The sequence below is a fragment of the Oncorhynchus gorbuscha genome, linkage group LG06 (assembly GCF_021184085.1).
Source record: "Oncorhynchus gorbuscha isolate QuinsamMale2020 ecotype Even-year linkage group LG06, OgorEven_v1.0, whole genome shotgun sequence".
NCBI classification, from domain to species: Eukaryota; Metazoa; Chordata; class Actinopteri; order Salmoniformes; family Salmonidae; genus Oncorhynchus; species Oncorhynchus gorbuscha.
Window position 1 is genome coordinate 57,421,880 of NC_060178.1, and position 14,401 is coordinate 57,436,280.

At 41.9% G+C, this 14,401-nt stretch overlaps 1 protein-coding gene across 3 annotated transcripts in view; it reads left to right on the top strand.

Moving 5' to 3' along the window:
• The window catches only part of LOC124037186 (heparan sulfate glucosamine 3-O-sulfotransferase 1-like), a 67,535-nt gene extending 57,708 nt beyond the window's left edge, over window positions 1-9,827 (top strand). For 2 of the 3 annotated variants that reach the window (XM_046351856.1, XM_046351858.1), the window contains exon 2: window positions 7,961-9,827. In XM_046351856.1, coding sequence (XP_046207812.1) covers window positions 8,155-9,060 — 906 coding nt within the window. In that variant the 5' untranslated portion in view covers window positions 7,961-8,154 and the 3' untranslated portion in view covers window positions 9,061-9,827. Of the gene's footprint in view, window positions 1-6,990; window positions 7,290-7,960 lie in introns of those variants that run through there. The other variant, XM_046351859.1, reaches the window with a different exon arrangement.
• Window positions 9,828-14,401: the final 4,574 nt, after the last annotated feature.

Below are 14,401 nucleotides of genomic sequence, written 5' to 3' on the forward strand. Positions count from 1 at the left end.
AGTGACGACAAAATGAACGCGATAAAGAGGGGTTATGAAGAAGGATAGCTCCATGGCCTTACCTCACTGTGGTGCGCTTGATTGGACTTCAGTCCCACCTATCTATAATCAGCTGGGGTCCACTCCGCTAGGCCACTGCTCAACACTGTAACAAGCCCCCGTGGAACCATAATTATTCTTATATATATATATATATATAGGCACGGAGGGCTTTTGGTTTCTCTCCCTCTAAAAACATAAATAATTATAAATAACCAACTGGCTTTATTTACAAATTAGTAAGAATGTCTCGCCCCATTTTCAAGAATGGACTTTTCTATTCAGATTACAATCGCTCACTTTAGGGTATTTGAAACAATCTTCTCCGAAATAGTTATTTTTTTATCAAGTTAATCTGCTCATGTTGTGTGTTCAATTATTTGTGATATTGTGGCATTTAAAGCATATTGAAGATAGAGTCCCCGAGGGCCAATCTGTTATGCAGCGATTAGTTTAATAGCCCGGCTCCTGTAGTTGTGAAAATCCCCCCCAACTTGCAATGTATTCGATGCTTAAGTATCTGTTCATCAACATCTTTATGCTTTCGTTAATAAAATAACGATAAATAAATACAAAATGCACATGTTTATTTCAACTACTGTACAATACATCTCAGCTCCATTTTAGTTGCACTTTCCCTCAGCTCCACGACCTTGAGTAAAGCCTTGCTGAGATCAATGTATGTGTTGTATCGTCAGTTTCTCAAGGTACAGCTGAAAAATTAATAAGAAAATAGGCTAATGAAGGCAACATTGTTGCTTACTGGAACACCCAAAGTCATCCAATTTGTTATTATAGGATTTGAAGCAATAGCCTACCTTCGTGTGGTCAACTATTTCAGCACCGCTTCGGACTGGTCTTGATAAATCAATTACATTTTAATTTTCAATTAATCTCTGTTTTGGTATTGGTTAGCCTACAATTAGGGTGTGGAAATGTTAGTATTATTTTGCTCTTAGTAGCCTACTCCCGAACGGTCATGTTGTACAGCGCCTGACTGTTTACTTAAAAAAAAAATGGAAACACCAAATTAATTAAGCTACATTTTTCTTAATCAATCCCATATACTATGTTCTTACAAAAAAGTTTTTTTCAAATTCTCTAGTTCAGCCAATATAAAAAATTGTCAAATGGTTCTCAAAGATGACCTCTGGTGGTCAAACTAGCATTAATGGCAACAATGGCTGACACTTAAATAACGTGAAGCAACTTTTAAAGGAAGAACCACTAACTATCTGTAATAATTGTATTATTTTAAACCACCTAATGCACATCTGTATCTGTGTTACATTGCAAAGTATGTTTTAATGTATTTGTACTGCATTGTTTTCTGTCTCAAATTTTACAAATCATCAGCATAAAGGATACTGAATTCTGTTTGAATTGTCATTCAAATAATGTTGTGTCTCTATCATATCTGCTAAGCACACGTCTGGCTCTGCTTGCCGCACAGCCACTGCCTCAGTGGTTGAGTAAGCTCCTTCATGACTGGCCCTGTCCAGGGGTGACATTGGACAGGGCCACAGTGTCTCCCAACTCCCCTGTTTCAGTCCCCAGTAATTATTCTGCAATAGCTTGTGCCAGGGATCTAGGGTCAACTTGTCTCATCTGGACCAGTATTCACAAAGAGTTCACACAGAGTGCTGATCTAGGATCAGTTTTTAATTTTAGATCCTAAAATGATTTTGCCTGGTGCAACCTGACCCTAGATCAGCAATTCTACTTGTGTGGCCTATTTCCATATATGATTTACCTCAGTGTGTTACCTAAAAGGCTCAGACTTTTCTCTTTCCATCTACGTGGTTTGGCACCAGTGTCTCACTAAACCATGGTGTCTCACTAAACCATGGCTCTAGCGGAACTGCTCTCACTTGCAGTCAGTCAGGCCGCTGGTACTTTTCAGCCTGCATTTACCTAACAATGGCTAACTGAACTTGAACATCTTCCCACAAAGCAGCTGTTTTGATTTATGCAGAGGTTGATGATTCTGCTCTTCACAAGTCCTCACTGCCAGCACTAGCTATGGAAACAATTTCCCTAGTATAACACAAGGGTATGCTGGGGTAACACTGTTAGTCAAAAAGCAGCATTGGATGCTTTGTGAATATTGGCCCTGGTGTAATGTGAGATCTTAGGCATGCTCCCATTGACAAGGAGGGGGGCATCCTGCCCTTCGGTTACATCGTCATCCAGCTCTTCTTAATTCTCAACAGCATCTGGTAAGAACAAGGGTCCAGTGCTGCTTTTCGACTCATACACTAGTGTAACTCTGATGTTTAGACCCATATGTTATATGCGTTTGAGCCAATCAGTTGTGTTGTGACAAGGTAGTGGTGGTATACAGAAGATAACCCTATTTGGTAAAAGACCACGTCCATAGTATGGCAAAAGCAGATAAGTAGAGAAACGTCAGTCCATTACTTTAAGACATGAAAGTCAGTCAATGCGGAAAATGTCAAGGACTTTGAAAGTTTCTTCAAGTGCAGTCACAAAAAGTGTGAAGCCACAGCTCTCATGAGGACCGCCATAGGAAATGAAGACTCAGTTGCCTCTGCTGCAGAGGATAATTCCATTAGAGTTCCCAGCCTCAGAAATTGCAGCCAAAATAAATGCTTCAGAGTTCAAGTAACAGACGCATCTCAACATCGACTGTTCAGAGGAGACTGTGTGAATCAGGCCTTCATGGTCAAATTGCTGCAAAGAAACCACTACTAAAGGACACCAATAAAAATACTAAACACTATCAGTGGACATTAGACTGGTGGAAATCTGTCCTTTGGTCTGATGCGTCCAAATTTGAGATTTTTGGTTCCAACCTTGTCTTTGTGAGACACAGAGTAGGTGAATGGATGATCTCCACATGTGTGGTTCCTACCGTGAAGCATGGAGGAGGTGTGATTGTGTGGGGGTGCTTTGCTGGTGACATTGTCTGTGATTTATTTAGAATTCAAGTCACACTTAACCAGCATGGCTACCACAGCATTCTGCATTTGTTTTTCAACGGGACAACGACACAACACACCTCCAGGCTGTGTAAGGGCTGTTTGACCAAGAAGGAGAGTGATGGAGTGCTTTAAGAGTCATCTTAAAAATTACTCTGTGATAGAATTAATGAGAGTTTATGATCAATTCTTACCTTTTTCAAAGGCAAGTTGACTTGCCTGGCCTTCCTGGCAGCAAAAGCATGCACTGCTTCTTGGAAGTTGATTTTGTAATGCACGGCTCTCCCATCTTGTGGTGCTAAAGGATTTCACTGTGAAATTGTTTCATGCCATCTTCCACGTTCCCTTTCAGCACATCCCAGCGGTGTGTAAAAATGTGTTAACTCAGCCACCGCCAAGGTGTTTAAAACTCAGCTGTTAACTCAGCTGCCGCCAAGCAACATGATGCTGCATCAGAGAGAACCAGGTCCAGCGAGTGCGCGCTGTATTGGCTGAAAAAAGGCCCTCGGATTGATATCCTGCAGCAGCAGCACCAATGTCATCGGGACGTGGAGCGACAAATCTGAGTCCAGGTCCCAGCTAGTAGGTTTTCTGTTGGCATTGTTTGGATGTGTGGCTTGGCCTGGTGCGACCAACTGTTCTTGTCCACCCAGAGAGCTGTCATCAGTGGAAGTGGATGGCTCGGACTCCTCCGGTTCACTGCGAGAACCATTGAACGGTGGCTCGTATGTCTTGGTGATTGAACGGCCTGTCCTCGGAGTCATGTTGTTCTCCACACTGGCTGATGAACATTACTGCATGCAGCGAATCACTTTGGTTTAGAGATTGCCTCTTTCCTCATGAGTTAAAAAATAAATATATTTGCTTCCTGATTAGTTTTTGTCTCTTAGACATGGTAGCTAATTTGGTTGCAAATCTCTATAGCTTACTATTAGCAGATATTATTTCCACTAGTAGCTAGCTAACGTTAACAGGCTATGCTAGGCTACTGCCTTAATCAATAATCATCTTCCTCACACAAACATTTAAAAAACAATACAATAGTTTAATTTGTAGATTTATTTTTATTAATGTTTCATAATTGGATTAACTTATAAAAACACACAACCATAGCTATCAAGGATAATGGGAAGGAACATCGGGGGAAGCGGGATATGGGGTGATGGCGGGAACTGCAGCAACAGCTATGAGCTGGCGGCTGGGGCGCCGCTGGCGGTGTAGTAGCCGATCAGAAGCGCCGGAGGGCGGCAGCCAATTTCCAAAATGCTGCCCCAAATTCAAATGCTGCAATAAGCAATTGCCTAGTCTTGCCTAATGGGAGGGCCGGCCCTGAGATGGACATTTTCAGAAAAAGCAGTTCACATAGCAAGCCAATATTAATGAATATCATTGCATTGGTTCGACATTGAAATCTCACTAGCTAATCAAGATAGAATCTGAAAGATCTCACCTTTTTATCTCTGTAGCAGGTAACTCTGTCTCATCTCGTCTGGGCACTGCTTCAGCCAGATGAAGCAACTGCACATCTCACGTTCTTGCCATCCCCTCTTGTCTTGATTCTATAGGGAGCTAGCCTGTTCTCCTCAAAACATTATTAGCAAGCTAGCTAACGTTGATCTCAGCTTGCTAACTAGACACTTTTCTAAATTAATGTTAGACTCAACAAATAACAAGTACATAGCTAGACCTATTGCTCTGTTACACAACGTAAGAACCACTAGATAGACTAGCCTGAAAGCTCCAATGCTAGCTAGCAACAAAGTCATACTCTTTTTGGCCAGACAGCATCGGATAGATATGCTACACATAATGAGACAGAGGGGGTGCTGTTTCGTTAGCCTGGATACTTTCTCCAGTGGGGTACATTCAGCCTCTTGCAAATTGAAACAAATGTATGAAACACAGATAGACGAAATACATTATTTTGTATGTTTCTTTAGTTTTTCTTGGTCAATTTTTTTGGAGAAGCCTGGCTTCCCTTGGCATTCATGAATACACGCCACTGTGTTTACATGACCTTTGGCTGTTTTGAAAACTGTAGGAGATCTACTCAAGGCAAATGCTGACACCTGTTATGAACGCCATGTTACTGCATTTCAATGCTTATGCTTATTTGTGAGCAGTGCAGATTTACTTTGAGTCAAAGTTTAATTCATTCAGCCAACCAACCCTTGTGGTGGGTTTAGCACAGACTTTTGGATACTTCTTATCCACTACCACAGAAAGACACATCTTTAAGTTTTACCTAAGAAGGTGCACTAAACTTTTACTGTCATATTTATAGAGGATGTAGTTTATTTTTGGTGTATATCCTGTAAACCACAAATAAAATGTTCTTAAATAATGATATTATTGAAATCATCATTTAGAGTACACTATACTGTATATGCAAAAGTATGTGGACACCCCTTCAAATTAGTGACATTCTAGACGGTTCTGTGCTTCCAACTTGGTGGCAACAGTTTGGGGAAGGCCCGTTCCTGTTTCAGCTTGGCAGTGCCCCTGTGCACGGAGGTCCATACAGAAATGTTTTGTAGAGATCGGTGTGGAAGAACTTGACTGGCCTGCAGAGCCCTGACCTCAACACCTTTGGGATGAACTGAAACGCTGACTGTGAGCCGGGCCTAATCATGTATATGTATTTTAATCATTTGGATCTCAATTTATGTAAAAATAGAGGTGACTTTTGACTCCCTAAAATTGGTATTGAACCCAAAAATCACATATCGGTTGGGATCTATTCTAGACCATGCATTAGATATAGCTGGCTGTAATTAGTGGTAGTTGGGTTCCTGTGGAACAGGAAACCTGTGGCTTCTCCCTCTGTGCCTCCTAGGATGATGAATAATCTGGTCGAACCATGAGCTACACTGGCTCAGGCTCTCCGTGATAATGCTATGAGGTAATAAGCCACAGTCTCTGCAGCCACTGACAAACTGTAAAATGAGATCACAGAAGATCAACGCAGTGTCACGTGTGTGTGATCGTCGTAGGTAGGCATAGCTAAATGATTGCAGATGTAAAGCATGCAGGTGTTAATGGGCATTCTGATTTCATGTCTTTGTAAAAAAATAAAAAAATAAAGTGTATTCAATATCTTCTTTTATTCAGCCAACTGCAATGTGACCTCTTACTTAGTTCTGGACTAAATATATTGCCAGTCTCTTGTCTGTAATCTGTCGGTATTCCGTTTCTATCTCAAATAGTCCAATATTTTTTAGTTAAAGGCTCTGCCACATGCTGAGATACTGTGTGATGAATGAAAACCTGAAGATATGCATCAAGCCTTGAATAAAGCAATGCAGCTCAGCGGGATGTGAAACAATGGCTCATTCCAGGTGGCGGTGTGCTGAGGGAGTGAGGGGAATTGGATAAGACAGGAAGGTCGCCTGGCTGCCTGGCTGCCTGGCTGTTAGCATTGGACTTGGCAGCTCTCTGCCATGGAAGCGCTGACAGGCAGACGTGCCTGTCACAGCGCGTAAGTGGCTCCCTACGCAGACATTCACAGTAGACCACCTTTTATTTATCCACAGTGCTTCTGGGATGGTCCAGCCCACAGGGCTGCATCCCCTATAGCCCTAGCCCCCATACCTAGTCCATGCCCCAGCCCTCATACTTGACCCCAGCCCCAGACCTTATACCAAGCCCTCAACTTCACATCTTGGTCGAGCCCCCAGCCTTATTCCCATACCCACAGCTACCTAGCCCCTGCTCTATCCCCATCCTTAGCCCCATACCCAGCCCCATACTTAACATCCACAGCCCCCTGGACCCCCCTGGCCAGAGATTAGAGCTTTATGGCGGTCCAGGTATCACTCCCTTCAGTCTGCAATGGGAAGACCTGATTAGAGAGCGGGGGAGGCTAGTAGTGGCACCGTGGGAACAGACAACCCTCTGGGAAGTGGGGAACAGATTTGTCCTCTGCTGTTTAGGGAGTGGGAGGCTTCATCCAGAGTGAGCTGTGACTACTGTTGTTCCTTAGCAATAGCTTTCTGGTTATTCAATCATGGTAGTGGTTGATTTAATATTGGGAAACAGCAAAGTGGAAATAATAAAGTCATATTTATATAGCCTTACCATGACCTTTTCGTTGGATGTTTATGCAGCAGAGCAGTTATTTTGACTGTCATGGAGAAATGTTTTCCTCGTAACTATTTGAGATTACTTTTAAGGTCAGAAGGATTCAACTGTTCACTATATCCAGTATTTTAAATCCTAGTCCTACCTTTTGTTGTATCTTGACTCTTCAGATTAACTTTAGACTCATGCGGGAATGGGGATGAAGAAATCGTTTTAGATTCAACGAGGGTATGTACTGGAGTTGTGCATCTTACATTACTTCAGGAAGTCTACTCTCAACAACCCACTTCAATGCCCATGGTACTTAACGTTAGAACTAAGGCTACGGAAACCCACTAGAACATAAATACTTTGTCCCAATACATAACGTCCTTCACTTGGCCTTGCTTTTGATCTTGCTTCACGTGTATGGAAAATCTAAGTTATCCAGAACTGAAAACTCCTCTTATTTCTACAGCCACACTGTGTCCTTAAAACATACCTCTGCTGTTGGGATTGAAATGTTCCAGGGTGGATATTAACTGTATTGATTTGAGTGAGGATTATGACCCGTAAAACAAGATGAAGTAGTGTGACCTCTGTTTTGGCCCGAGTCACGCTCCCACATATCTGGCACACATTTTAATGAGCAAAAAAAGTATATTCCTGTGAAATTACAGCATAGAATTAAACGTAAGTGATTCTTGATATGGGAAGGAGAGATCTGAGAGGGAGATAGAAGGACAAAATGAGAGACGAATAATGATAACCGAAGGAGACGAAACACTTGAGTCAGACATACATTCTATGAATTACTAGAAAGCTTTGTCAGGGAAAATAAGAAAGTGCTTTGGGCCTTTGCTAGCTATTCAGATGGGAAAATCTAAGTCCATTTCTTTTCTTGTCTTCTGTCTCTCCAGATGTGCTTCGGACTGGCTGTGGTTTCTCCTCCTCATCCTCCTTCTGATGGTCAATGGCAGAAGAAAACCGCTCCCTTCTCCTTTCCTGTCATCTTTTGATCTCCGAGAGATGGCTCTGATCCACAGCTAAACAACAGGACATCCCTCTCTGATCTCCTCCCTCTCTGACCATCTTCTCATCACCCTCCCTCACCATGGCCTGCTTGCTGGTAGCAGTGTTCCTCCTGGTTCTCCAGACATATGCTGCCCCACCAGATTTTGTTCAGAGTTTGGATGTAGGTCCTGGACTCACAGCTAATGACACTCTGTCTCCACCCCTGGGGACTAGTAAATGTGCCCCCCACAGCATCATCATTGGGGTGCGTAAAGGCGGCACACGAGCCCTGCTGGAAATGCTAGACATCCACCCTGAGGTCGCTGCCGCTGCCACAGAGGTGCACTTTTTCGACTGGGATGAGAACTACGCTAAGGGATTTGACTGGTACCGTGAGCTGATGCCATATTCCTACCCACACCAGATCACAGTGGAGAAGACACCAGGCTACTTCACCTCTGCCTTGGCGCCAAAGCGCATCCGTGCCATGAACTCCTCCATCAAGCTGCTGCTGATCTTGCGGGACCCAACTGAACGTGTCATCTCAGACTACACCCAGGTCTACTTCAACCGCCTGGAGAACCACAAGCCAGTGCAGGCCATTGAGAACCTGCTGGTGCGCAGCGGAGCCCTCAATACCCGCTATAAGGCCATCCAGCGGAGCCTCTACGACATGCACATGAGCAACTGGTTGCGCTATTTCCCCCTAGAGCAGATCCACATCGTGGATGGGGATACTTTGATCCGGGACCCGTTGCCTGAGCTACAGAAGGTGGAGCGTTTTCTCAACCTGCCCCCCAGGATAATGTCCTCCAACTTCTACTTCAACCAGACCAAGGGGTTCTACTGCATCCGGAGTGAAGGGCGAGAGCGCTGCCTGCACGAGTCCAAAGGGCGTCCCCACCCTGCCGTCAACGGTACCGTGCTGCAGCAGCTACGCTCCTACCTCCGGGAGCACAACCATAACTTCTACCGGCTGGTGAAGCGCTCCTTTGACTGGCAGTAAGACAGTTCACCCCTCTACCTATGAGGACTAGTTCCCCCTGGCCCACATATGACTGTTCAAGGACTGACTGACCAGTGTTATAGGGGGAGAAGCACTTTACGAACTCTGACACCCAAACACCCCTGTCAATCGCCTTTTACTCTGCTCTGGTGTCAGCAGAGCAGTTCCACATTTACGTAGCAAGAACTTACAAACTAACATGGAAAAATCCCCAAGATTGAAGTCATTCTCTGTACTGTACCTGCCAAAAGTGAAGCAATGCGGATTGTGGAAAAATTCATTTGTGAACCTGATTTTAACTTTTGTTTGATATTACTGTACTTGATAATAAATTGTTTTGCTTTAAAAATGTAACGCTGGAATGGGATCTTTTTCTCCCTCGGTTCTTTGTGCTGCTCTCCAGCTCCTAACCTGAGTTATTTAGAGAGCATGCTAAGGTAGACTGAGGCATTAGGCTAAGAGTTTGATTCGCTGCGGTGGAAGAAGGACATTAATGCAGGGAAATGGTTTCCCTCGAGCGCCGCTTTAGTAGTACAGAAATCACTAATGGATTTGGACGTTGAAGGTAGTGCCTGCAGCAAAAGGGGCCGAATCACAAGAGTCAGCAAGCTGAAGTCAAAGAGCTCTTCCTGTATTTTACCACTGTTCAGTGTTCAACGGTTTGATTAGGCTGTAGAAGAAGCCAGTAAATCATATGCTTATTGTAGCAGTTCTCACAGGAGTTGTGCTGTATGTAAGATGCCGTTTCACAAGTGTGATTATTCAACATAAACAGCAGAGAAACACATTACTATTTTCATCATGATTATCTCTGGTTATTATGGATGGTTACTTTGTTTTCTTAGAACCTTTCTGTCAGATCACTTGCCATTCCATGCCACAGAGAATCGGCACATTTCAGATTGTCACAGGTCATGTTTCCTCATTGATTAGGCTTTAAACAGCAGCCAAGGCTGCCTGTCTGGAGAGGCCACTGGTGCTTATGTGATCTCCCTTCTGTCTGGTGGCTCTGTCAGATGCTAAAAGAGTGCTCCCGTTCTCCAGGGGGGGACAGACATCAATGCTGCCGGCTTTATCCCTTGCCAGTAGTAGGGGTGTGTTGCTCTGTCCACACTAAAATATGAAGTTCGATACAAGCAATGTTTTCCCACTCAGTCTTACCGTATCCTATTTACTGATACAGTATTATGTTTTATTGATGTCTCATGGTAGTTTATTCAACCATACTTTTGTTCTACGGCTCCATCCAGCACAGGCTATCAGAATACTCTATAAACTCAGCGGTAGCACTTTACTTTAATTATAGTGTCATAACATCTAATAAGGTCATAACCATGTCATAAGAGCTGACATAACTTGTCATAACACTGTCACGACACCTACATTTAGACCTGTTACATGTCTTGAGTTATTTTATGGCTAGTTATGACACCTACATAAGGGTGTCAAAACCCACCACTCAAGGCAAACCATTAGCCATATTATTACCATTGCAGTTGGACACACATTGGTGTCAGAATTGTATCTACCCAATGCTCTGTTGCTGATGATTGGGATGAATGCAGGAGAAGTATTTGGGAGCAGGACAAGACACCCTCTTTGTGACTGACGATGACTGACACAATAGTCCAAGGGCCACCTACCAAAACTGTGTTGTTCCATGACCCAAAAAACGGAACTGCAAAATGTAAACAACATTATGTAGATAATGATATGAACAGTAACACTGTCTGATTCCAAACTTGTAAAAGTTGCACATTTTTTAAAATCTTTATTCAAAGTCATGATATTAAGCATCGAAATAACAGCGCATTTTAGGTAGTTTCACCTTGGTTACTTCTGTTGTACGATTTATGCGTTTTGATTTTCGAAACTACCTAAAAATGCGCTGTAATTTCGTTGGTTAATATAAACGTTCCAACGTTGCACGTCGGTTACAAAACGATTTGTGCGTTTTGATTTTCGTCCTTGCCTTTTTATCGGTCCTTCATTGATCCAGATGAGCCCCTCAACGAGGAAATATGTTTGAACCATTTGCAGTGGTTTTCTCAGTTAATAGAAGATGCTTTGGCAGATGTAATTAGCCTATAGGGCCATCCTTGCTTTTGCCTGCTTGCCAAACTAAAGACAGCACAACTTTGCTAGCTAACACAGCGCTCAAAACATTCCCGACAGCTACAGAAAGCGCTGTTCTGGCATCTGAGAAAAATCTATTTAGCACGTCTCAATAGCTTCTTATTGTGTATTATCTTAGGATTCGTCCGGTACATACAGTGGGCTCCAAGTATTTGGACAGTGACAATGTTTTGTTGTTTTGGCGCTGTACTACATCACTTTGGATTTGAAATTACACAATGATTATGAGGTTAATCTACACGTGAATCTTCACGTCTGTTGGATACATTTGCTCTTTTGGTTGTTTCAGATTATTTTGTGCCTAATAGAAACTCATGGTAAATAATGGAGTGTGTGATTTGAGTCACTTTTGTTCTAAAGACGAATCCAGTATGTTTCTAAAAACTTCTATATTAATTTGGATGCTATCATGATTACGTATAGTCCTGAATTAATCGTGAATAATGATGAGAAAGTTAGACGCACAAATATCATACCCCCAATACATGTTAACTTCTCACCATTACAATGACGGGAGGTTAGCATTTTTGGGGTGTATGATATTTGTGCGTCTAACTTCCTCTCATCATTATTCACAGTTTATTCAGGAGCATCCGTAGTCATGGTAAAAATCCACATTAAACGTAGAAGTATTTAGAAACCTATTCTACTCTTATTTACAATAAGAATAGAATGTCATTTCAAATCCAAAGTGCTGGTGTATAGAGCCAAAACAACAAATATATCACTGTCACTCACTATATGTTGCTTTCTGCACGCATAGAGAATGGAATCTGTGTAAAAATTGTAACCAAGATGTAACCTAGCAACCTCAATGTTGCTAGGGGAATTACCCAAAATGCGGTATGATTTAGAAATGTTACCTTTGATTTATAATATTTAATTAATGTGCAAATTTGACAAGTTTTAAATCAGTGTTCATGTTCATAAAATTATCTACATAAATGATGTTGAAACTTTGTGGATCGGTTTCCTGAAACACCTTTTCGGAAGCCTTTTTAGTGGGTGGTGTTCATGTGGGTTTTGACCATAGAGATCCTATTACATTTTTTAAATTTAACCTTTACTTAACTAGGCAAGTAAGTTAAGAACAAATTCTTAATTACAACGACAGCCTAGGAACAGTGGGTTAACAACCTTGTTCAAGGGCAGAACTACAGATTTTTAACTTGTCAGCTCAGGGATTCGATCTAGCAACCTTTCGGTTACTGGCCCAATGCACTAACCACTAGGCTACCTCCCAAACTTTGTCATCAACAAACCCTCAAAGTTCCAGAATGAAGTGAAAAATGTCAGCCACATTGGTCGAAGAGAACAAACAAGTCGAATTGGAATGAATGGCAGTAGAGGCAGAATCCTGATTTGACTTATGCAGGAAAATAAAAGGCATGTGATGTATCAGAAATGGTGTAATATAATTATTGTCAACCTAAAATATTGTCATATAATTCTAAATATAGTTTATACAGGTTTTATACACGTTCTGTATAAATGGCCTCTAAAATATGTGTAAACAGACCATAAATATCAAAGTGTTTTCTTGTACAGCTGTAGGTGCTATTATATGATACGATATTAGAACTTGTTGCATTTACAACTTGTTTAAGTCCTGTCAATCATCAACTGATTTCAGCCAATGTATGGCTGTGGATTGACTGCATTGTTTGAGTGGAATGTTGGCATATTGGCAGTTCACTTGAAAAATGTATGGAGCTGGCTGGCTTGCTAGCTGGCTGGCTAACAAACATACAGTGAAGATAAATTCTTCAAATTCATTATTTTACACGCTCTTATCACAGCACGGGCAAACCATGGTTGACCAACTCCCTGACAAAAATGGCTGATCTTTATCCCATAAGAAGGTTCATGTCCATTCTAGTATTCTAATTCCTAATTCTATGGTTGTGCACTCTTATGTAGGTGCCATAACAGTCATAAAATAATGCAAATGTCACAATTCTGAATGTGTCATGATAGTGTTATGACAATATTGACAAGTTATGTCAGCTGTTATGACTGTGTTATAAGGTGTTATGACGCATATTCTTTTGTTTTAGAGGAGATGGTAGTGTTACTAAAGTCATTTATTACAGTAATGAGCCTTAGCTATTTAACTCAACTGATTTTCTACAAAAACAAATAACACAATACAAAATCTATCGTAGCTCATTAGCGAGCTAAATAAAGAGATTTGGAAAAGTGGTCTTACCTCGCAGTAGTGTTTGCATCCAACGTTTGCAGCATGCTCATACTACATATATCAAGGTTGAGGTAAGACCACTTTTCCAAACATCAATAACAACGCGTGGATCATGTTTAGTACTTCATCCAACAATAATCGGTAAGATTGAAAGCTAAAACAACTCGTACATAACCTGTAACTTTGATCGCATACATTTTACCGTTGTCTTTTGACTGCATATGCCTCTCTATCCATGCACCTCAGAACATGGCAACGAATACTATAGATTTTTTTTTCTGTCATTACATAGCCCAGGCAGAATTTGCCAAATTCTAGCAACGAACGCTAATCTAATCCCATTGTGATGCAGGGGTGGACACATTTTGGCAAGTGGACATTATTTAGCGTGACAGGCCCAGGGCTGTTAATACCCTTTGTTTTGTATTCACTAGGGGGCATATAGGTCCTTCGAGAATAACATGAGGCGATGTGTCTGGACATGCTCTTTCGAGGGTTCTACCTTTATAAGTATGTGCAGGTTAAGAGGCTGTGACAGGGATGTGACCATTGCCAAGTCCTGCCCCATCCTGTGTGTGTCATGTGAGCGTCTGCTAAATGACTTAAATGTAAATGTAAATGTGTCTGGTCACCTGCCAGAAAATCCCCATCCTTCCTTACAGGTATGTGCTGTCCAGGTCACAGAGCCATCTCAGCTGTGTGTACATGCTTCCAGACCATCCAGCACCGGCGCAGCACGCCCATTTCTGACTGTACACACACTCGCTGTGTCACACTTAGGGAATATTTTTTTTTGGTGATGTCTCACAGCAAAATGCTACTGTACGAGGTCTGTAGTCGTTCAATACTAAGGTCCAGATATAGAACGTGTCTGTTTTTTTGGAAGGGATTTAACACCTAAACAAATCTTAAACATGTAAATATAGTTTCATGTTTAATCTAGTATTCTTTATTCTAACTTTTTAAATGTACTTCTTTTGTTATTAATTTTTTTCTAAACTTTTT